This window comes from Sciurus vulgaris (assembly GCF_902686455.1).
Source record: "Sciurus vulgaris genome assembly, chromosome: 7".
Lineage (NCBI taxonomy): Eukaryota > Metazoa > Chordata > Mammalia > Rodentia > Sciuridae > Sciurus > Sciurus vulgaris.
The window spans coordinates 148,528,489-148,554,123 of NC_136467.1; the positions used below are offsets into that span (position 1 = coordinate 148,528,489).

Here is a 25,635-nt window from a genome sequence, read left to right on the forward strand (position 1 = left end):
CCTGTTAATAATCCCTAATAGTAATTCTTAAATTAAGTAAAATAGAAAGAAAAAAGGAAAGACAAACTTGTGGCTCGTTCGAGCCATTGTCCTCCTACCCCTCTTTTGATGGACTACACTCTTCTGATTCTCTGTGAGATACGCGCACGCGTGCTCTTCCTTCCAGCCCAGAAAATGCGCCTTCCATAAAAATGATTTGCATGACCCTTTTGGCATCTGCTGAGCTGTGTAGGGTCCCGAGCGTCTGGTTTTCTTCAGTGTGTGGCTTTCTGTTTGTGTGAGCGCCCCTCTGTGAGGTCGCATTATGACACTGCCTTCTGGGGCCCTGCTGCCGCCTGCACACCGGAGGCAGCCGCACCGACGGGCCTCCGGCGTCGCCCTCCACGTAATGCCTTCCGCACCATCCCCGCAGCGCCGGCGGAGCGGAGCGTGGCCCGGCACCGGGGTGGGCGTGTCCACGGTGCTTTACAAAGAAAATCAAGGAAGGTCCTCGCAGGATGCTCAGACGCCGGTGCTCTGGGAACCCGGCCCTGCCCTTCCCCGACCCCGGCGGAGCTGCGAGTTCCATCCCAGCTGGAATGTGGGCGCCTACAATCTCGAGTTTTCCGTTGCCGAAGTCCCATCGCCGCCCAGGTCCCTGGTCCTCGTGACGCGGTTTATTGTGGCAACAGTTCCCGGCAACTGCCCAGACACCGAGTGCCTCCTGCCCAACATTTAAGTGCCGGAGGTGCCGCGGCGGGAGCGCTGGCGGACGCGCGGCGAGGGGCGTTGGAGCGCGGGCAGCATGGGCTGCAGCGTGTCCCAGCCGGCAGAGGACCAGAGACGGGTGCCCAAGAAGGGCTGGGAAGAGGGAGCCCAGGTAAAAAAACAATAAATAAATAAGGAATGAAATTAAGCAGACAGACAGAGCCGATGCCCTGGAAACCTCACAATTCTCAAGCCTGGGGGCAGCAGGACAGGGCTGGGCCAGCCTAGTGGGTGGATAACAGGGTGAATGAAGCCGGAGCAACTTTATTCTGCTAGTGTCTCTCTGCTGTCTTAACCAGGCATGGGTGTGGGGCCAGTTTTGAGAGTTTTTTGTGTTTAAAGCGCCACAAGGCAGAGGCAGATGTGGAATGTGCTCAGCGCTGGGCTGTAATTGGAGGTGATTTTCAGGGGAAGGAGGGAGTCCCTGGAGCTACCGTGTATTGTTGGTTCTGGAAAGGGGCTCTTGGGTAGTTACTTAGACCCGGGGGGAGCACTCTGGAACCACCTGTTGCATCCTCTAGCTTCATAGCCAAGGAGGACCCTGAGGTCCAGAGAGGTGGAGGACTTGCCTGAGGCTGTTTGGGAGTAGAATCTGGTTTTCAGGAGTCTCATTCCAATGCTCTTTCCACTCTCCCCCAAAGTTGCATCCGGGTAATCCTTGTGAGGGGGCGGGGAGGTCCTGGAGATGGAACCCAGGTGCCCTACCCCTGAGCTACGCTCCCAGCTCCAATCCCCTGTAATTCTTCTGGAGGCATTAAGGGGAATTTTTCCAGAATGGGTCATGGAGCTGGTGGGTTGGTTGTAGCCAAAATTAAGTCCACAATTTCTTCCTATCCTTTCCACCCTCTAGGTTCCATAGACAGAGCTAGGAACCCTCATCCCAGAGTAGTCTGGTTTAATTTCCCATCAGAATCTGACTTTTAGAGTGAGAGGGAACACTGCCCGTCTTTTTCCCCAGTCAGGCTGGCTGAAGCCCAGCCCAGCACAACCAGAGTCATGGCTGTTCAACCTAAAAGACCTCTGCAGAGCTGCTGTTTAAAGAGCACTGGCTTTGTCCCAGCAGGCGCTATGTGGGACACTCTGGGGTGCCAGTTACAGCACCTGCCACACTTGAGGCACATCTGCTAGGCTCTTGGGGGACATTTCCAAAGCAATCCTGGGGAAAAGCTGAAGCTTAGTACCTGGGGCCCCGCGGGAAGCCTACACTCTAACGCCCGCCAGGCTTCCCTCTGCTCTGCTTCCATCCCTACCTGCTGCTGTCTGCATTTAGGTCCCGGTACGTCTTGCTGGGCCTTTCAGTCTCTCCCGTCACCACCCTTCCCAGCCTACCTCCCATGCTGTCACTGTCCTCCCAAGAAACCATTCACGGTAGTGTCCAGAACAACTTTTCCATTCGGTGCCATCTTTTCTCTCTAGTGGCACTCTCTCCTCTACCCTCAGTGTCTGTCCCTCATGAGCCCTGGGGTCGGGAGGCCGAGGACTTGTGGAGTTTGGTCCTCCAGTCTCCCTCACTCTCCAGGCCTTTACCCATGCTGTTCCCTGCTCTTGGAATGCCACCCTGGGGCCCACCCCCAGTCGAGCTGGTGAACTCATTCGTCCTTCAGCACTGGGCCCCAAGACAACTGATCTGCCACTCCCCTTGCCACCTGGGGTGACTTGGTTTCAAGGTCCTTCTCCTTCATGGGTTTATGGGCTTTTGGGCAACCCTCGATGGTCTTTGCTATTGTTCAGTATTGTTTGGCACTAATATGTAGGAATATTTCCCCCCTTTTCCCAAAATACATTAATGTCATTTAAAAGTCTTCATTCGTTATTCTTTTAGCTTTTTCATACAAAAGAAATTTCTCGCCCTTTTTTTCTTTTTTGCATGCATATAAGACTTCAACAAAAGAAAATGCTTACTATTTGTGTTCTTCTCTGGCTATCATCATTTGTTCTATCACATGGCTATCACTGAAAATAATTTTGTTGTATAGGGCAGGAGGGAGTGAAAAGAAGTTCCCTCCAAGTGTCAAATATATTAGGTCCTTTAGGCCAAGCTACCCCAAAGCCTGCAAGGTTACCTACGTAGCTCGTTGAATTTCATAATTAAGTCATTGCCTGCTTGGAGTTTTGTACCAGTCTCCTAACTGGACTCCCTGGATACTGTTTCCATCTCCACCATCATCTGCCTTCTGCTCTAATCTTCCACATGACCTCCAGAATGACCTCTATATAATATATGTCAGCCCTCTGCTGAAAAATGTCACCAATCCATTAAGTGAACACACAAACCAGTGGTCAAGACGATGACAACCAGTGTTTGATTTCTGTGTTCATTCTTATTAGCTGTGTGACCTTGGTCAAGGTCTTAACCTCTCTCTGCCCCAGTTTTCTTATCTGTAAAATGAGGGTAATAGCAATACTTACTTCACGGAGTTGTTATAAGGATTAAATAAGACAATTCATATAAAAGTGCTCATACCCAAGCCTGGCACAGAATAAAATTCGGTAGAGGTTATTATAATGGTGGCGATGGCTGTAAGATAAAAGCCCAAGTCCTTGGCATGCTATCTTTGAGCTGACTGCTGCCTTCCGGGTTGCTCTCTCCCTGTGTGCAAATTCTGTGCAAACCTCTCTTCTTGTTCCCCATGCCCATCTGCCCCTACCTCCATGACCCTGTACCTGCTGCCTTCTCTCCTTCAGTTCCCCCTCTCCAAGGTCAAGGTCAAATCATGCCCATCTTTTAAGACAACTTGTAGCCACTCCTCCCTTGTGCTCATCTGGGCAACCCCTGGCCCTGCCACCGTGCTGCCAGGGTTGACCTTCTGCCTTCTCTTACCAAATGGCAAAGCAGTTGATCATATTTGTCTGTTTCCATTTTTGCCTCCTATCCTGAGCTGTCACCTCCTTGGGGACAGGAATTGTTTTATCTTTGTATCTCTGGTGCTAACCGCAGTGTCTCATGCAGGCCTAGCCCTAATGAATTTTTCTTGAGTGACTGCATGTCCTTCCCCCAATCCCCAGATTCCTTAGTGTGTTCTTGTCTCCCTATAGCATAACCAGACTAATGACATGTACAAGGAGGAAATTCAATATTAAAATAACCTCCAAATAGACTGAGAGTCAACTCATGCATATACCTTCTCTTTATGTGCATGCTCAAAGCACTTGGCTTTGGAAATCTGATTTGGGAAGGTATGATTATTATTAACTAGACACTCTCAGCTATCTGAATAGCAATGCTTCTACTACTTGCATAAATGCACAGGACTCAGAGTTCAGTAATTCAGCAATGTCTTCCAAATGAGGTGAACGTATTTGCTGGCATGAAATATTTGTTTCTTAGTGGCACAACTTAAAATATTCTGAGAGCTGTCTGCAGACTTTCTCTTCCCTTTTGCCTTAAAGTGGCAAGAAGACACGACACTGAAATAATGTATGATGATAAGAAAAGTGCGGGAAACTTCTTAGTTGGAGAAATGCTTACTTGGAGTTATTCTGCATGAATAACTGTTTCTTGCCTGTTATAAACAGGGAGTGGTTAACTTGCAGTGGTTGATCTCCGAAGGTCCTTCACAGCTTCCCTCCAACATCTGATTTAAAAAAAAATAACCTTGCTTATTTTCTATAAAAAGACCTAAGTGATTAAAGTCCAATTCTTTAAACAATAACATTTGGAGAGATACTATTACTATTTTTCTAGAAGTAACTAGAAAAAATCAAATTTTAAAGAACAAATTCTTCCTCTGTATCTATATACCAATATATTTATAAAATATATCTGCTAATAATTTGATTTAAGAAGCTCTCAGCTCTGGGGAACCTCAACAAATTAGTTCCTCCAAGCTGTTTGGAAAGCATGTTTCCCCAAAGCGATATGACACATTTAACACTTCTAAGCCAACAAACACACAAACAAAAAACAAACATGTGTCTATAGTTAAAAGTAATTTTTTTTAATGCTGGTAATTCTCATGCATAGAGGTTATCTTAGAATTCACTATTTTTTTAATTCTGTCTATAACTGATAAAATTTTATCCCCAAGGCACTGAAGTAGAAAATAAAATTGATACAAAATGTAGAAAGACATTACATCTGGACTTATCCTACTTCATCTCAAGGAAAAGATGAAACCTTCCTACCAACTCTCCTGGTTACCATTTCTTACATATTGTAGATGGTTTCCTTATTGGTGTGAAAATTTAAACTCTTCATGCATAGATAGAACCAGAAGACTATGGCCATATCCCCAAGAGACACAGATTTAATTGACTTGTCAGGATCTCTGGTCTTTGAACTATGTCTGTTCTCAAATCCAGATTATAGAATCGGGTTAAAATCTTCAGAATATGTTGCACATTGATGAGGTATTTGAGAGATGTTCTCAGTTTTCCAAAGAGAAGAACTTTACAATTCTACTATGGAAACTGAAGGCTAATGTGTGTTATTTGATGCTTTGGTTGTGTTTTGTCTGCTACAGCCTAAGTTTTGGTCAGTAACAGCTCTTCCAAGCAGCGTGTCTCTAAGCACACGTGGGAAGAGATCCTTGCTAGGGTCTGAATTCTGAAACCCAAGTGGCTACAGTGCACTGAGGAAGCCATGGTGAAGTCATTTGTGGTTGTGGTGTTCAAATCAATTCCAAGTTGTAGTTTACAGAATGTCTTTGTGAAAAGTCATCCTTTTAGACCAAAAACGCTCAAATCTACGCTCAATTCCAGGGTGAGCTTTCCATCATCATTGTTGGTACTGCCTTTGCTGTCATGAAATCAATTAAATTTTTTCAGGATCTCCACTTGGAAATGTTAAGTGATAAAATTAGTCCTTATGTGTAACTCAGTGCTTCACTGGTTTCAAAAATAGTGAATCTGCAGAATGAAGCAACTTGTGAAAACACTTGTGTCATGATCGCTGCAGATCCTGGTCTTCATAGTTCATTTGGAAATAAGGGGGAGAATGTGCAACATGATTTGCATCTTTACCTTCAACATGAACTGAGAGCCCCAGAGAAAAGAGCCTCTGACAGCCTCTCTTTTTCCTTTGTTTGATGTATCAAATATAAATGTGTATGTGTGGTGCATGCTGTATGTGACATGAGACATGTTGTATGTTGAAAGTCCACTTACTCTGCAGGGACTGAGCTACATCCCCAGTGCTTTTTATTTTTTATTTTGGGACAAGGCCTCGATAAATTGCTGAGGCTGGCTTTGAACTCGCAATCCTCCTGCCTCGGCCTCCCAAGCCACTGGGATTACAGGTGTGCACCACCATGCCTGGCCTAATGCACTCTTTACCAGCGATGGAACTGTGGTCCATTGAAAAGAAAAGGTGGGATTACACGTTGGTGTAGAGTTTATGGAGGTCATTCTGGAAATGCCTACAGTATTATAAAATGTGCACAGTGTTATAAAATTATCCAGCTTGTCTACACTTAGAAATTTTTCTTATCATTGTGTTTTCAAGTGTTGGCTATGTTGTAATGTGTTGATATTTAATTTCTTTTTATTTACAAATAATATTCCTTGGTATGAATATACCACATTTTATTTCCCCGTTCATCAATTGATGGACATTTGGGTTGTTTCCCACTTGTTAACATTATGAGTAATAATTATGAAAATTCATATGCAAGCTTTTGGATGAATACATATTTTCATTGTCTTGGTTATATACTTGGGAGATGAATTCCCAGGTCAGGCAGTAACCCTATATCTAACTTTTTCGATGAGATCTCAAGCTGTTTTCCAAAGTAGTTGCCCCATTGTGTATTCCCACAGCAATGGAGCAGGGTTCCTGTTCTCTATGTTACCGTAAGCTGGGTCCTTGTCCATGATGCCAGTTCAATAACAAGGACAAGGTTTTGAGAAAAAGAAAAAAGATTTACTGCTTTGCTAGCAAAGGAGAAACACAGAGGACCCTGTCCCACAGGCTGTGATTCTGCCTCTCAGCAGGAACAGGGGGCTTTTAAAGAGGTGATTCAAATACCACATTCCATGTGTTCTCTGTCTGGAGTTGTAATTTGCGTGTTCATTTGGGAGACAGTCATTTCTGAGATCTTCGGGTGCCATCCCCAAAGTCTGACTCCTTCATTGGTGGGTGTGTGTCAGGGACAGATAACTCTGCCTAGGATGGGGAAGGAAGGTAATCCTGTTCCCCCTGAGATTAGGGAGGGGAGAGAGTAGGAAGGAGCAGGGAGAGAGTAGGAGAAAGACACATTCTAAATATAAGTTGTCCATTTTAAATATAAGTTGCAGTGGCCGAGCAGCCAGGGCTGCATTCAAAGCATAAAGTGGGGGCTAGAGATATAGCTCAGTCAGTAGAGTGCTTGCCTTGTAAGCACAAGGCCCTGGGTTCAATCCCCAGCACCAAAAAAAAAAAAAAAAAAAAAAAAAAAAAAAAGCATAAAGTGGACCCCTGTTCCATCTACACCCTCAGAAACACTTGTTATTACATCATTTTTATTACCTCCTAGTGGATATGAAGCACCTCGTTGTGGTTTTGATCTGTATGATATTGAACATCTTTTCACGGGCTTAACAGCTAATTCCAATTAATTTTTAAAGACTATTTATATGAGTAAATACATTTGGGAGGTGATATACCAAGATATTGATGGTGCTTCTATCTAGGGGTTGGTACTTCTTATTTTCTACTGTTTCTATATTAGTAAGGATTCTACCAGAGGAATAGATCCAGCAGGATTGATGGTTGGTTGGATGGATGGATAGATGGATGAATGGGTAAATGTATTGGAAGGAAAATGCTCATGCAATCACGGGGCTTCCAGGACAGGGCAAGTGGTCAGAAAGGTCAGTCTGGCACTGAAGCCAGAGTCCACAGCAGAATTTCTTCTTCCGGAGTGAGACCTCTGGTCTACTCTTGAAGCCTTTCAACTGAGTGGATGAGACCCATCGAAAAGATCAAGGATAATGTTTTACTTAAAGTCCATTGATTTGTAGATATAAATCACATCTACAAAACACCTTACAGCATGATGTTTGACTAAATAACTGATACTGTAACCTAGCCTGGTTGATACATAAAACTGACTGCAATTTTCTTCTCTATTATTTAATCATTTAAAAAATGTCTGACCTACATTTTAATCAGCAAAAACAATATTATTTCATTTTTTTAAAAATACGTTTTATACAGTAGTATCTCTACTTGCACACTTGATGATTGTGAGCTTGTTTGTCTTAATAGACTCCAGAAAGCTCAGTAGAACAACTTGTATCTGACAGATCCCTACTAATATAAATCAGTAAAACTGTTATTAGTTTTCTATTGCTATTTTAACAAATTAACCCAAGTGTAGTGCCTTAAAACAATGCATATGTGTTCTCTTACAGTTCTGGAGGTCAGAAGCCCAAAGTTAGTCATCCTGGGAAAGTTGAAGTGTGGGTAGGGCAGCTCACTGTCGCTGAGAGGAAACGTCGTTTCTCTTGCCTTGTGCAGCTTCTGCAGCTGTGAGCCTCATGGCCTTTAACTGACAGTCCCTTTCTCCATCTCCCCTTCAGTCCCTCAGCCCCCTGAGCGTCCTTGCACCTGTCCTGTGCCCATCCTCCCATGGCCTTGGCCTCTGCAGTCCACCTCCTGCTGCCTCTCTCTCACAGGGACACTGTGACTGCAGGTGGGCCCACTGGTTCCTTCAGGATGATCTTGCCATTCAGCTAATCGCACCAACTACATCGCCCTGCCAGGGAGCGTGACATCTGCAGGGTTCTGCCTACCGTGGACACTGGCTGGATCAATGCTCACGCAGCAGACCCCCGACAGATGTTGTTTTCATTTTCCAGGAAATCTAGACTCCCACCCATTATTCCCTCTTCACAGGCTGATGCCCCCATCACTGACTCCAGGGAGAATCGCAGCCCCCCTATCGAAGCCACGCTGCCCAAGGACACTGTGGACAAGGCAGAAGTCCGGGGACAAGCTCAGTTGGGAAGTTTACCGGGAACTATTTCAGAAAGTTCTCCATCTCCGAGTGCCAGAAATAGAAGAGTACATTCAGGTAAGCCACCCCTCCCTGGGTTTTGTGGGTTCATGTTGATCTCGACAAAGTACGGACTCTCTAAATACAATGTATAATTGGTGGCCTTTATCACTGCTTTGTGGGTCATGAAATATTTTCAGTGGCGAAGCTCCTAGCTCTAAGACTTTAGAAGTCAGCTTAATTTGCAGGCAAATGGATGCAGTTGGAGAATATCATGCTAAGTGAGATAAGCCAATCTCAAAAAACCAAAGGGCGAATGATCTCACTGATAAGTGGATGATGACACATATAGGGGTGGGAAGGGGGCAAGAATGGAGGAAGGAGGGACTCTATAGAGGGATAAGAGGGGAGAGGGGGGAAGGGGAGAAAAAAATAACAGAATGAATCAAAAACAATTGCCCTAGGTAAATGTATGATTACACAAATGGTATGCCTCTACTTCATGTACAGAGAAACAATACATATCCCATTTGTTTACAATAAAAATGAATTAAAAAAAAGTCAGCCTAAGGCCTTCATTATGTCAGTATATAATGCCAACCATTCACCCTATTATGCACACGGTAATCAAAGCCATCTCTCACTATTTGCTTGTTTTTTAATAATCTCAGCCTTTACTGAGAATTGGAAACAGAATTTAAGAATAAGAGTTGCACAATTTAAAGGCATTTAAACATCTACTAGGTTAATCTCTTTCTAAGGGAAAGTTCTACATTTGCAAAAAATAAATAAAACCTTCATCCAACTGCTTTCCCTCCAAAGTATCAGCAAATGTGCAATAAAAGAATCTTTCAGGAAGTAGTCATGAGCTAGTGTGCTATTTGGAAACTATCTGCAGACTTTTCAGTGATGTTTTCTGTTTCCTTGAGTTGCTCCCTGGTGTGGACTTACGATATCTTATTTATGTTTGATCAGCATTCAAAACAAATTGAGCCTCACAGACTTCGCAGGGAAGTACTCTGTTGCCAGAGGGTGAGACATTCCTAGTCTCGAGGGTCTTGGCTGGTTACCAGTTAGAGCTGGTTACCAGTTGGGTTCATACATGAAGTTATTCTTCTCGGGTTTTGCCGGCAGATTTTATATGGGCCACCCTCTTGTGGTTCTGATGTGACGTCCACATGACCTCTGAGAAGGAAGCAGGATGCCCCCTCTCTCTCTGCCTGCAGGGCCAGCACAGATGCTTCTCTGTGACCATGCAGTTGTGACTTCCTTCCTGGTTGCAAATACCTGCTAAAGACCTGTGTGGCTACCAGACTCAGGCTGTCAGGTGGCTGGGACAGGTGTGCTGGGGACAGCCCGTCCTGCAGCTGTGCGCTGTTAAAGGCACTGTGGGGAGTGCAGCAGGGAAGCAGGCTGGTGTGCAGGGAGAACAGCTTGAGAAGAAGTCAGCTCCAAGCAGATGTTTCTAAAAGACAGCGTTTTGAGAAGGCATCTTTTTCTCAGACGCCGCGTTGGACCTGACATCTGTTCCCTGCCCACTTTTCCTCTCTGCCAGTCCTTGGCTCCCTCCCTTCTCCCCCCGGTCTTCACATCTACCAAGTTTGAATCTTCACACTAATGTTTTCCAACTACAAATGCTCTTTGACTTAACTATGGAGTTAGGGCCTGAGAAACCTCCCATCGGGGGAAAATACCCAAAGTCCAAAATGCTCTGACTGCCCCAGCCTGCCGAAGGCCCCAGCATGGCCGCAGCCCGCTGCAGTGCTGGCTGTCCACCAGCAATCCGGCTGGCTCCCGGACACATGCTCCCACCCAGCATCCAGGAGGGAATCGAAACACCTATCGCTAGTCTGGGAACAGATCCAGATTAGAAATTCAAAGTACAATTTCTTCTACATGCGTAAGGTTTTCGCACCACCATAGAACCAAAAAATCATAAGTCAACCCATCATTAAGTCTGGGACTGTATTTCCTTAAAAAAAATAATTTTGAATAATATTTGATTTAAGAAAAAGAGTAATTTATATTCTTTTATCCAAATTTCCCAATGTTGCCACACTGCCACATTTGCATGATCGTGTCCCCCATACACCAGTGTGGTTTTTTCTGACCTAATGTTACTTTACTTGGAAATGTACCAGTGTGTATTTCCTAAAAGCAAGGATATTTTTTGCATAACCTCTGTATAAGAATCAAAATCAGGAATTATCATTGATGCAGTACCATTATCTCATCCATGGACCGTATTCAAATTTTGTCAATTGTTTCACAAATGTCCTTTATAAATAAATTTCTGATTCGGATCCTAAACCTGGGTCACATGTTTGTCATGTGGCTTTAACCTGAACAACCCCTCAGATGTTTTTTGCTTTTAGACTTGGATGTATTGGAAGATACAGGCCACGTAGAATATTTCCTAATTTAGGTTTATCTGAGAGTTCCTCACGACTGTGTTCAGATTATGCATTTGGGGCAAGAACATCAAAAATGATATCATATTTTTTTTTTTTGTACAGCAGATTAGAAGGTATATGATATCTACATTTGACTCTTATTGTTTGGTACTTGGTCTTTCAAAAGATTTTTTTAATGTAAAATTTATCAGTCTTTTCTTGAATTTGGATTTTGAGAAAATCCAAAAGCCTTTCCCTATACCTGGGTCCAGACAATGTCACCCATGTTTTCTTGTGTGATTCCAAGTTTTATACTTAAGCTTATAAAGAATTTCTAATGACATGAGAAAATACTAATGTAAATGTTAGTTACATGGGAAGCAAAGTTGTATATCCAGTATGGTGCCAAGTCATACAAATACATTTTATATATTGACAATAGTTCTCTCTGAATAAGAATTCAGGCACTTTTTATCTTTTTTTTTTTTTTTTTACATTTTCTAAATTCACCATGGTAACCACGTATTACTTTTATAATAAAAAAGGAGAACAATGTTATTTTTAAACATTCCCCAATATTCTCCAGTGTCCCAAGAAAAGAAGAAAATTATTTGAAGTGACTGACACATTCTAGGAATCTCTGCATTGGTTAGCTACTACAAAGGTCGAGTTGAATTCTTTAGTGAACTCAGTAAAGAATGGGTTCAAATTGTTACAATAATTGTATTATGTCAGTAAGAAGTCAATCATGGTATCCTTCTTAGAACTACCATGGGAGAGAGATGGGCCTCTGTCCCATGCATGACATTTACATGACACATGACTGTAACATGACATGACATTTACCTGACACATTTGGAAGAGAGACAGGGAGGTGGTGAAAACATGGGTACTGAACTCAGACAGACCTGGATTCAGTCCTAGTTAACACTCTTGCTACCCATGTCCCTTAATGCAAGTTAGTTAACCTTCATCAAATGAGTGTGTTTACTTATAAAATAGAGATAATAATAGCCCCTCACAGAGTTTATGTCTGAATCAGATGTGAGACAGTACATAAAGTACTTGGTATAGTGCAGGTGCATAAGTGCTCAATAAATAGCAATTAGTATTATTTTGACCCTTCCAGATAAGTCTACCTTTTAGCCAAGAAGAAATCATTCTAATTCCTTAAGGGGGATTTACCTCTGACCTATTTGTTGCATTTTTCTACCTGGATGACATGCTTTACTACTCTGTATGAAAATCTGTACAGAGCACTTTCAAATGAGATGGGCTCTTTTTGAGCACCTTCGTGGACAGATGAACCAGCAGTGGAAAGATGCCAAGAGGCTACGAATGTGTTGGAGCGCCTTGCAGCAGTCAGGTAGAGAAAGCTCCTAGAGAAGGCAGGTTAAGATTGCAAAGTGAAAGACAACTGATTAGTGAGTGTGCGTTGGTGGGTGTTTTCTCCCTTCCCAGCAAACTCATGGAAGTTGTCTTTGTAACCATGCAGGTTAGAAATTTTCATACAAAACCTCCATCCACTAAATGGGATGGACCTGGTTACAGTTCAGACCTCCCAATGACTGCAGACCAGAGGACAGCTGATTCCCAAGGACTCCACACTGATGTACTTCTGACAGGAAAACCAAGCCTGTCTCTGGATCTTTATTTTGTAATGTGATGACATAAAAACACCCTTATTTGTTTATTTATATAATTGGTGATTTTTAATGAGGAAGCTTCTTTCATGAGAACAGCTCGGTAAGGTTCCCCTAGAAAGGGTTTCAAGGCTTATTTTTAGAATCACTAATAAAAATTTAGCTGACATATTTTTAACTCCAGTTCTGATTTGAATCAAAGATTCTTTTCAAAAAGGCATACTTTTACTTCTGTAGATTTAGCAGATGGTGTAATTGTACATTCAGGGTTGCAGAACTAGACGTCTCTTGGCAACATCATGCTGTTTATCTTTTGTATACAAAGCATAGAAACCAAACTGCAACTCATCCGAGTCACCAGGAGAATGAGTCTTAGCTGTAGTTCAGCTTCATAATTAGTGGAGCAAATCCATGTCATCTGACCCAAGTGTATAAGTGTTGTTACAACAAAAAAGTAATACATAGCAGCACATGAGACAATTTTTGTTATGCTTAACATGAGACATACTAAGTAAAGACTATAGTATGCCCGTGTTTCTTTGAAAGAGCAGTAAGAATTTGAACTGCAAAGATGTATAATTTTTTTTAAAGAAACAGATTCTTAGGAAAGAGTGTTGCGACTAAGAGTTCATCAAGTAGCACGATTCGTAAGACATCTGATTAGCATCTGATTGATAAAAGTCCTCATTCTTAAATTTCCCTTTCCTTTCTCTTTTTCTTTGGAAGACTCAGTGACCAATGGATTCATCAATAAGCCCCAACCCCTGGAGAATCGAGAGCGACAAAAGTCATCCGACATCCTGGAGGAACTGATTGTTCAAGGAATAATACAAAGCCACAGCAGAGTATTTAGAAATGGAGAGTCATATGATGTCATGGCAAGTGATTCTCTAATTAACATCACCTTAGAGCATGATGGTGCACAGATCGTTATTTGCACATCTGTGACTGCCAATGGCAGCATTTATCTAAGCCAGTTTTTACTGTCCACCAATTCCCTCAACCTCTGCACACCATCCTTAGTGGATTCAGAAATTGCCCTAGTCTTTAGTGGTTATTGAATCCAATAAAATACTTCTTGGGTTTTATTCAATTTGAGATACAATAAGCCCACTAAATAACATGCCTTCATTCTTTCAGCAATTTTTATTAAGCACTGACTTTGGATTATAAAATCGAATTTGATTTATCCGATAAGAAGATAAGCCGAAATGCCAAGGCATGTGTTTATACATGTGTACATATGCACACCCTAGAATCAATCTGGGGGAAATAAATACAATTCTAGAAATTACTAAACTGCTCTTTTTCTTTGTTGATTCTTCTTGATCAATTTGTCAATTTTAGTAAGATTAGTGTAAGATTTTTACTCTGATTTTCAACTGGCTTGAGCCAAGTGTAGAACTCTAAATTTTTTGGTTAGTTCTGTATAAAAGAGGATGGCAAGATTTGTTGTTTTGTTGTTTGTTTGTTTGTTTTTAAGTCAATGTTCCGGGTACCTAGGTACTGGGTACTAGGGAAGGTGAAAAGAAGAAATCTTAATTAAAAGAAGCCTAAGGGAAAAAATGAATGGAAAAGAAAAGAAATAGCAATTGTGGAAATAGAGATCAGAAATGCCATCGAAGGTTCATAATCGTTACCTATTCCTGTGTTGTAGGGAAAACAGTCCATTGGGAACAAAGACTCATTATTTAAATCAAGTTTGCTCCTAGACCAAGTCACTTGGTGCCTAAGTAAAGTCAATCTTTTTCTCTGTGTGCAGAGAATGTCAAGAACGAGTGAATTGAAGCCAAAATGGCATTTTCTTTTGAAAATGGAAAGTCCTGCAGAAAGTATTTGAGGAGAGGATAGGAGATTGCCAACACTTAAGAATATTCTTAGGCTGCCAATGATAAGAGGAGGTAGGAGAAAGGGCAAGTACAAATGAGTCTTATAATGAAAGACTAAAGCTGTCATAATGACGATTTGCATTTGCACGCTGCTAACATGACCCAAGGCATCTTGGAGTACCAGATCTTACTAGAAAGTACTAGAAGAACAGATCTTTAACATGGAGAATTTTTTTCCAGCTATACTTGAGTCTCTGGGAGACAAAAAAAAGAAGTTGTGTCAAAAGACAAGAGAGCATATCAAGTGGGGGAGGACAGATAATAGAAACATCCAGTAACTAAGCAATGCTGCCTCATGGGAAATGCTGGGACACCTGCTGACACCAAGGGAATAACATTAAAGCATCTCAGTGATCAAGTGCTAGAGATGAACAGGTTCTGACTTACAACTTGTGGAGGATGCCAAAGTTAATAAGTTACATTGTGAAAGAAATATATCTGCTAATGACAACTATGGGCTTGGCTTTCAATAACATTAAGTGAACTAAAGGTGAAGACTGTTTACATATTATATAGAAATGGAATGGCTATTAGGAGCAGATTAGGGTACTCTCAAAAGCATTTAAATACAATGTTGTAAGAATGCCACAATTCCCACCCCACTCTGGTCCGAGATGTTCCAACATAAGCCAAGTTTGCAACAGGCCTGAGTGGTCCTTAACCAGACTATACCTTGGAGTAACCTAGGGAGTTTTCAAAACTGCCAGTGTCCAGGTTATACCCTGGGTGTGGAGTCCAGCTTCCATGCTTTGGAAAGCTACCAGATGACTCCTGTGAGCAGCCGAGGCTGAGAACCACCACCTCAAACTTCCTCAAACCTATGTGCAAAACTTTCAAGTTCATTATCAAGATGGGAAGAATTAAAGCTTTTAAAATCATAAAGTATTCCTCATTCATCATGAGAGAGAAATCTAAATTATTCTGGAAAATATAACATTTCAAGAATAGGGACTACAATTATGCCCAGGAAGCCCAGGGAAGTAAAGAAGAGCTACAGTGGCTCAGTGTCACCAACAAGCTTCCTTCAATTCAGGTGTGCTTGAGGACATAACTGCATCAGACACCAGGTGCCTTAAATGTTTTGGCAAAAGTTATAAAGCTACTGTAAAAAGATAAGAATTAACACTGAAGGACAGAGCAGGAGTCATATAAAGTACAGAAATAATGGACTGCTAATATTTCGAAATATCTGATACTTTAAAAAAAAAAAAGAAAAAAAAAAAAAAAAAAACCCTGATAAATTTGACTAAAAAATCAAATTAAAGAGTTAAGGGAAATAAAAAGGAGATTATTAATAAAAGGATACCAATATTTAGCAGTTACCACAATATGATGAATCAGATGTGTAAACATTCTTTCTCCATTCTGCTAGAGGAAAAATGATTTAAAATGAAATGTTATGGGAAAATAGAATAAATGTAAGAATACTTTTAAAATAAGAGTTCTTCTGTGGAGTAATAGCATATTGAATACAAGAGAATTCTGGACATGGATGTGTCCCCTTCCTAGCCAGGTCATCATCTTCCATTGAGTTTTCAGCTAGAGTGATAAAAATGAGGGTCCTCCATTCCTCTTCTGAATCAGAGGCATCCCACCTTCCTAGGGGTCCAAGGTAGTATCTGTGTCTGCTTCAAGTTCACCTTTCACCTTTTTTCCTGTTTTTATCATTCACTTGCTGTTGAGTACTACAATTTCACAGCACTCTCCAGATAATCAGTTTTCAAATATGTTCGTATTAATAGATTTTATGCTAACAAGAGTTAAAATGATATGTAAGAAATGTAACACAAATGAGCTAAATATCAGATCATTAAGTGAGTCTTTCAGTCTATTTTAAACCATTACTGAGACAGTATGACTATATGGTAATGAGTATTGGATTTATGTGCATTTGTCCATTTGTGTATGGGTTAGTACAGATGTACTAACCCATACACAAAGATGTAATTGACTCTCATCCACATAGATATTATTGTTTAGGTATCTTTTATTGTAAACTCATCTTTCTCTGCCTCTTTGCATGCCTGAGTATTTTTATAGGTGGCTCAGTGAATTTTCTATTAATTTCTCTTTGTCTGATCAAAGTTTATTCTCTTCTCTGTGCAACTTCTGTACTTGGTAACCTTTACCGTAGTTAGGGAGTTTGCTCACATTGCATCAGAGTCTCTAACATAATTTGCTGACCTTCATGAAGAGCTTTTTTGAGAAGAAAGTCAACTGAGTTAGGACTGAATAATGCCAGTAAGTGATCAGTGTGATCTTACCAAGGAGGTTTAAAGGTGAAAGAACAGGAATGAGCAGGTCTTTTACAGGAAGATTTGACCTGTTCTGTGTACAAGACTCCCTTAGGGAACAAAACCAAGAAAGGTTCATCCACAGGTCAATAATTAATTAGGAAAGCTCTGAGGGATACGTAGTGGATGTAAGACATAATATATACAAGCTAAGCTGACTAGAAACAAGGTTCAAATATTATTACAGCATCTTTGGGACTGGTAGTCCTCTGATAGTATTCTAAAGGAAATAATTGAACTGGTAACTTCTCTAGCCTTAAGGTGGTGGTCTTTAAGTTTCTACTGACAGCATATCTATGTCTAAAGTGATTATTGTTATCATTTAAAGTACCAACCAACATTTAATGAATTCTGACTTCAAAAAATTCAGTTTTTAAAATATATAACTGCTTGCACAGGGTTTTCAATTTCTTTATGTAAACCATCAAACTCAAGAAAGATTGCACAGATAGGATTCACTTCTCAAGGGGAGGAAGAACATGATTTTATAGGCATCAATTTGAATTAAAACCACAGGAAGAGTCTATTCAAATCAGAAAATTCCAACTTCTCTCAACACTACTGACTGATCTCATAGTCTTAGTCAAGGTTCATACTGCTATGCAAAATCTAATGCAGCATTTCTTTATTGGCTCTTGGATTGCCAAATAATTTTCTTTTAGCCTCTACAAGTGAATATCCCTAAAAAAGGGTTTTCAAACTCATTTCATAGTATCTCTGGCTCAGCCACCATGGCAAGTGTGTCCCTTTTTCCAGAAAATGGCTTTTGCCAGCAGGGAGTTTAAAAGTCAAATGTCATTTTAAAAAAAAAAATACAAAATGAGAAGGGGGAACGTTCTTTACTGAACGAATCAGTTTTCTTATAGTGAAAAACTCTGCACCGCATGTAACTCTGATGGCTGAAACAGAGTCAATGTTTCCAAAAGGCTCTGAGCATCACAGATGTTAAAGCTGGATGGAAAGTTAGCCATCCTCCATCCTCTCACTGCCTCACCCATAATTAAACTGAGTCCAGAGTCCAAAGGTGCTGCCCTCATGTCACGCACTGAATTAGTGGTAAATTGGCTGCCCCACTTCCGGTTCCGGGTTTCAGGTTCTGGTCTCATCCCAGTTTCCAGTTTCTGGTTTCCGGTTTCTGGTTTCTGTTCCAGCTCCAGCTCCCCTCTGGTCTCCTACCCCATGGCTGTGATAGTTCTGCTCCATGGTTATGGTTTTGTGTGTTGTCGTTGAAAAAACTCTAGTTTCACTTACTGAAAAGTAGTTACCGTTGCTGAGTCGGCAGAATACACTTCTACTCCCTCTAAAAAATGTCCTATGAAGTAGGTCTTGTGCAAGTGAGGAGGCCAGGGTTTATAGAGTCTTAACAAGTTATGGAAAGTCACTTAGCAGCCAAGTCAGGATTCAAACCCAGGTTTGTGTGAGTCCCAAGCCTGTGACTTTCTTTGTTATGCTAAACTGTTTCTCTTTGTCTGCTTGATTTATTTTCCCAGTATGTACAGCATTGTAGTCTGAGGAGACAGTCATTTGGAAATTACAATGAATATTAATAGCTCTTTTCTCTTTGAAAGAAGTCTTTAGAGAAATTATCTAGAACAGTATTCAGTTCATTTTATAATGAAGACATGGAGTTCGTTAAAATCTTCCCCTAGTCATAATAGATCTATATATACTGACCTAGAAAGAGGTTCATATTGAATTAAGTGAAAGCAAATTGCAGGACAATGTGTGTGGATATAATCACATTTAGGTTTCATTTAACATTGCAGATGTTCTGTACATATGTATGTATATAAATATGTGTGTGTTGCTAGCTCAGTAGGTTCTTGTGTTCTCTCCCAGAAGAATCAGGCAGATGCATCTATGTAACAGGAACAGGCTCTGAAGGGCGCACTCTCCAAGAGTGTCAGGCTGACTCAACAAAGGATAAAGGTGTACAGTCTATGGCATCTAGAGTAGGCAGAGGGACTACCTTGATGCCCTCTCTGGAAGAGGTGGGGTTTGGGTTGCACGTGTGCTCTTCCTCATTGTACTTCTTTATGCATTGCATGTCTCATTAACATCCTACATCTCCCTGTGGGGGTCTATGTTTTACTGTGCTAATAAGGTAAAGGTACCTGTGGGTTACTTCAGTGACTATTCTATGCATAGATTTGTCTCTCACCATCTGGAACTTACTCCTTATTGTCTGAGAAAGTCTCTGATGTTATTTTCAGAATGGAGGAGACTACTGTCCTGTCTCAGTGGCCTTTTCTTGGTGACTCTGCTTTGTCTGGTTCCAGTTCTTGGCATCTCTGCCAACCACATAATCTCAAAAGGCTGAGCTGATTTCTCAGCTTTCCGTCTCCTGACAAGTTATTTTACTCCAATAGTCTTGAAGACTGTTTCACTTTTTAACTCCTGATCCAGTATAGCTGGTAACCTCTAAGACTGAGAGATAATTTGGCTGAGTTAGTTCCTCCTGAGAGGTGTTATCCCTTAATCATAAAGGATGTTGTTTCTCATGGAGATCCCTGACTGTCTCATGTTGAGAAGTGGGATTGGGGGTCAAGCAGTGAAACAGATGATTAGGGGATTATTTATGTATTGTGATTTTTCATAAGAAATGTACATTACGAAAACTAATTTTTAAAAAGAAAAACACTGTCAATTAAAACTTTCTTCATAAACCCTTTACCATAATTTTACATTTTTATTACTAGGAATTATAATTAGAAACTCATTATTACTTCTTCAAACTGTTGAAAGAGTAGTCAGTCATATGAAGTGGCATTTTATTTTCTGCTATCATGAAAATATTTTGTAAAATACCAATAGCAAAGCCCAGCACAAAGTTGTTGCTCAATAACAATTAATTCTCTCTCCACCACAAGATCAAAAGTAATAAGATCTAATCTCTATTCAAGTGAAAGTAATTTGTTACTTATGGAATATATTAAAATGAATTGAATTTATTGAATATTATAAGTCAATCATGGTAAAAATTTGATCTTTTACCTTGAATTACAAATCCATAACTCTTTCTCTACCTTCCATCTTGTGTTCATTCTCAAGATTTTCAGGACATCTTGCATTTTTAGCTCCTTTTCCTTAATAGCTTGGTGTTTTTAGGGTATCTAATACATTTCATTTTTCGTAATTAATTCTTTTGTTACCAGCTTTTAACTTGATATTGTTGTTTTAATCTGCCTCTAGAAAGTTTAGATATTTAGTATTTACCTTTTAAACTGTGTTTACCTTTCCTGCCTTTCTCCTCCGCCAATGAATATGGCTGTTTCTCCATTTTCTAAAAATGTCTTCCTCCAGGTGGACACAACTGAAAAGCCACTGAGAAAGCCACCAGCCAGACTGAAAAAACTTAAGATCAAAAAGGAAGTACAAGATTTCACAATGAAGGATATAGAAGAGAAGATGCAGGCGGCGGAGGAGCGTCGGAAGGTAACTGAGTTCTGAGTCTCTAAGTCTGAGGAATTCACCACTTGCTAAAATGAGTTCACTTCAGACCTTTCCTATCAGCAGCTTTAAGACAAATTGCATGGATTTGTATTCAGTATTTCAGTGATCTGCATGCTTCTTATGCTGTATCCTTAGTGTTTGGTTTCTCGAAATTATCTTTGTGCTGTGACCAAAGAAGAAATATCTTGAAGTTGGCTGAAAATTAAAGTTTTATCCATACAGCCTAAGTAAGCAATACTCAAAATCTCAGAATTGAATCAGGTATGAGGTTTCTTCCCAAAAAAAAAAAAAAAAAAAAAAGGACTTCATTTGGGGGTGGGGTAGGAGGAGAGCAGTGCAGGGTGAGCGTAGCCTGAGGACCACAGACAACAGCACCCACAGCTTCAGCACCTGGGACCCCAGAACCTCTACCAACTGCTCTGCTGGGAGTCAGGCCACATGGTCCTAGTCCAGTATTCGACGATGCCCTCTGTCTACCTGTTCTCCTGGGAACAAGGACTGGCCTGTGTACTTCACAGGGTAGGTCCTGAGTGTGTCCCCTTCAATAGGACTTCCTCAACAAATATGGTTACAGACTGAATAATGACAGAAGAGCCAGAAATGTTCATGATGGGCAATAATAATGAGAACTTGTGGAAGGAAATTTGGACTCTTTTATTTTTTAAAACTGCTTTTCAGACTAAGGAAGAAGAAATAAGAAAGAGGCTACGGAGTGACCGCCTTTTGCACGCAGCCAGTCATTCAGATTCAGCTGAAATGGGTGGGGCTGAGGTTCCCTTCATCAAAGGGCTTCAGACCACGAGCGCTGCTACGTTTGAAGCACCTGTCCTGCAGGGAGGAGAGCCACAGAAGAGGAAGAGTAACAGTGAGGCAGTCCCAATTGACGGAAACTACTATTTTGAAAGTTTTGGGGTCGTGGAGTCAGACATGTCCTACAACCAAGAGGATGACATATTCTAATAAGCCATTTTTTTTGTGTTAACTGTATAAAAAGAAATCTATGTTTCATATTCCTTGACTGTGTGACCTCACCTGTGGATTTCTGGTGCTGCCTTTGCAATGGTGATCTGAGACTGATGTTGGCTGAGTGAATTAAATGACTACATGTATGCAAGCACGCACATGCATGTGCACACATGCATGCACACACACACACACACACACACACACACACACACACACACAGGAAAAAGAAACAATAGGTCTGACCAGCTTAGATTATTATGAGGTTGGTATTCTCCCACAATATGGCTTTAAAAACCCTTTTTTTTAGATGGCTTTAATTTATGAATCCCGTGCAGCTTTCTATATTGTGAATGTATCTGTTCCAAATGAAATTCTTCTTTTTTAGCTCCTGACATTGGGCTGTGTCCACTGATGTCCTTTACAACAAAATCGAATGCATTTGTAAAGTATTTTAACAATCTATGTGCTTTTTAAGTATTTGTTTAAGTTTTTTTTAATTGTGCTGTCAAATAATAAAGCACTACCTTGAAGTTAGTTGAATTACAGTTTCATCTGTGTAATTTAGGTTTCTCAGAATTAGTTAAAGTATGGCACTTTCTTCATAGTGAAAAAGAAAAACTGTCACTGGGGCGACAGGAGGAGGAGGTGAGCAGCCTGAGGTCAGAGCTCTAGGCTGAGGGCTGTGCTGTGCCCACCTTGTTGGAATCATGCCTTAGTTCTTCCCTCCCTTGCCTCTTGCATCCAATCCATGATCCAGTCAGAAGATCTCTTGCATCCATTTTTATACTTTTCTAGTTTAGACCACCTCACCCACCATCATTCAACTGGGCTACTACAACAATTTTCTCCATTTTTATACAACTGTGATCTATTCAAGACCCCCTTGTTGACTGTCTTTTATTGTCAAGATAAAAACTCAGCCCGTTTTTTGCTGTTAGGATCTCAGATTTGAAGGATCACAAACTGAATAACTTCTAGTTCCTGAAACAGTGCATTCTCCCTAGCCTCTAGGTCTTTGCATATTGTTCCCTCCTTCCTCTTTCCCTCTTGGTATTTGATGGATGCCTTCTTGTTTTCATGTGTCAGTTCAGACACACCTTCTCCAACACCCTGGTCCAGGTCATGATACTATCTGATAGTCACCTGTGGTAGATGGGCTGTTCATTTTTGCACTTAACACCTTGTGAAGGAGCTGCCTGGTACATTTCCATGTAATCATTAGATATTTTCAGTTCCCACAAAGCAAGGAAATGGATCCATTATGATCATGGTTGCATTTTTTTGTACCTCAGAAGTGAGGGGCATAGGATAAATGTTGTGTAAATATTGCTTTGGTGAATGGATCAATATGCCCCTTAATCCTCCACAAGCAGGAGGGGAGCCCCAGGAGGTGGTTTGTCCTGGGATCTACAGATGAATCCATAGAAGAATCTACAGAGGAATCCATGGACAAATCTACACTTAAAATATATCCCAGTGCCTTCCACTCAGTATGGGGAGTGGAACATCATGCCCTCCCCTAGTTAAGAGGAGTAGATCTCCACACCCTCCAACAATAAGGGGAGTAGTTCCCTTGAAAGAAGTATGTCCCTGTGTGCTTCACAGCTTGAGGGGCAGAGATCCCAAAGACCTCCACCTGGTGAGGGGTGTAAGACTGTGCATACTCCACCTGAGTCCTGGGGATTTCACATTCCAGATTATTCCAGTTCTACCCTCAAAGTACAAATTGGAGAAGAAATTAATATGTATATGAATATGTATATGAACATGAGTATGAATACATACAAATATGAACATGTATAATGAATGAATAGGAATATGAAAATGAGTATGATTATGTGACTATCAATAAGGATATGAATGTGAAAATGAACATACATATGAATAAGTATATAAATATGAATATATATGAATATGTACATGCACATGAATATGAGTATGTTATGCATATGTATGTGAATATGAAAATATATGAATGTGCACATAAATATGACTATGACTATGTATGTGAATATTTTATGAACATGAACCTGTACATGTACATGAATATAATGTTAATGAATATGATTGTATATGAATAGGTACATTATGTGAATGATTGGTTATGTATATGAATATAATTATGTGTATGAAAAAATATGAATACACACATGAATATGTACATAAGTATGAATATACATGAATATGAGTATGAATATGAATGTGTATATGAATATGGATATAGATATATGTATGAATATGTAAGCATATATCTGAATTGGATACCAGTGCCTTAACTCATATGGGGAATTGATTACCCTGCTCTCTGCTACATGAGGTGAGTAGATCTCTGTGCCCTCAGCACAGTGAGGGCTGTTGGTCCCCATGGGAGGATAGGTCCAGGTGTGCTGCACTCAGGGAAGGGACTAGAACCCCATGCCCTCCACCTGGTGAGTGGATTGGAATCATCTATCCTCAACCTGATCAAGGGAGATAATCCCTACTACCCCCATCTGATGAGATACCACTCCAGAGTATTCCAGTTCAAACCCTAAAAGGATGAAACTGGGGCAGATGCTATAGATGGGTCTATAGATGGCTCTAAACATATCCCAGTGCCTTCTGCTCAGTATGGGGACTAGAACACTGTGCCCCATAAATAAGGGGAGTAGGTCTCCATGCTCTCTGACAATTGAGGGGAGTAGTTCCCCTTTGGGAAGATTAGGTCTTTGTGTTTTTACACCTTGAGAGGCACAGATCCCCATGCCCTCCACCTGGTGAGAGATGTAGAACAATGATACTCCACCTGATCAGGGCAGTTACTCTTCTCTACAGTCCCTCTGATGATCTCCCATTCCCAATTATTCAAGTTCTGCCCTCAAAGTATGAATTGAAGAAGACATTAATATGTATAGGAATATATATATGAAAATGTGTATGAATGTGCATATGAATATGAACATGTGTATATGAATGTATAGATGTATATATGAATATGTATATGAATTGGAATTTTAATGTGTATGAATATGAATATTAACAGATATGAATATGTGTACATATGAATATGTATAGAAATATGAATATGCACAAGAATATGAATGTGTCTTTATATAAAGATGAATATGTCCATATATGTGAATATGAACAGGTGCATAAATATGTATATGAATAAGTATATGAATGTTTATATTTTATGAATATGTATATGTATATGAATATGTACATGCACATGTGCATAAGTATTAATATGAATATGATTGTATGGATATGAATGTGTACATGTACACAAATATGAATATGATTTTATGAATATGATTCTGTATATAAATATAAATATGAATATGTACATACATAATATGATTGAGAATGTGTATGCATCAGATTATTTGTATGGATATGAATATGACCATGTACATGAACATGGATATGTGCAAGAATATGCATGCAAACATGAATATGAGTAAGAACATGAATATGTACATGAATAAATATGAATTTGTATATGACGAATTAGAATAGAGCCCAGTGCATTAGCTCATATGCGGAAAGATCACCATGCCCTCTGATAGGTTAGGTTTGTAGATCTCCATGCCCTCAGCACAGTGAGGGCTGTTGGTCTCCATGGGGGGACAGGTTACGGTGTCCTACACCTGATGAGGGGAGTACATCCCCGTGCCCCCACCTGGTAAGTAGCCTAGAGTCATGTTATATCAACCTGATCAGGGGACTTAATCCCTGTACCCTCCATCTGATAAGAGCTCACTCCAGAATGTTCCAGTTCACACCCTAAAATTGTAAAACTGGGGCAGATGTTATAGATGGATCTATAGATGGATCTATCTATCCATATTATATATATAAATGAAAAATGTTTGTTCATTTGTTCAGTTTTCCTTGTGAAAGATGACCTTGAGTACCTAGTAAAAAACACTTTGATATTAGAAAGTCTCTAACTTTATGGGTGGGAGGAGCTTACTAACTACTCGTACTTAATATATGTAAAAAAAAATTAAGGCATGTATTTTAATATTTCACCCTTATTCAAAATAACGTATGTTGTAAGATATGTAGGTTACTAAAATTAACTTTGTAATCACGGGGACAAAAATAGAATCTATCATAGAGTGTTGCTATAGCAACTACTACTAATTCAGGACTGTGCCTATTTGTGTGTTTGTTATTCCATTATCAGTCAATAGCTAGTATTTGAGGGAGTAATTATATAGTGAATGCTGCATCCTAAAGATGTGCAGTGCTGAGTTGTCTCAGCATATTGATCACTTTTGCCTCCATGTGGGGATAGTGGAATTATGTTCCAAACAGGTCAATAAAGGGCATTGTTTCAAAATAAA

At 40.5% G+C, this 25,635-nt stretch overlaps 1 protein-coding gene across 1 annotated transcript; it reads left to right on the forward strand.

Moving 5' to 3' along the window:
• Nucleotides 1–714: 714 nt before the first annotated feature.
• On the forward strand, nucleotides 715–25,635 carry STMND1 (stathmin domain containing 1). Its single transcript, XM_079148709.1, has 5 exons — nucleotides 715–859; nucleotides 8,564–8,741; nucleotides 13,426–13,577; nucleotides 20,186–20,317; nucleotides 21,014–25,635. The coding sequence occupies exons 1-5, from the start codon at nucleotides 785–787 to the stop codon at nucleotides 21,293–21,295; spliced, it is 819 nt and encodes a 272-aa protein (XP_079004835.1). The 5' UTR covers nucleotides 715–784; the 3' UTR covers nucleotides 21,296–25,635.

Excerpts from the sequence above, each read along its gene's own strand:
- STMND1 (XM_079148709.1), top strand. The coding sequence starts at position 785 with ATGGGCTGCAGCGTGTCCCAGCCGGCAGAGGACCAGAGACGGGTGCCC. Across the intron at positions 13,578-20,185 it reads GAGAGTCATATGATGTCATG|GTGGACACAACTGAAAAGCC; the intron begins GCAAGTGATTCT and ends GTCTTCCTCCAG. Across the intron at positions 20,318-21,013 it reads CGGCGGAGGAGCGTCGGAAG|ACTAAGGAAGAAGAAATAAG; the intron begins GTAACTGAGTTC and ends ACTGCTTTTCAG.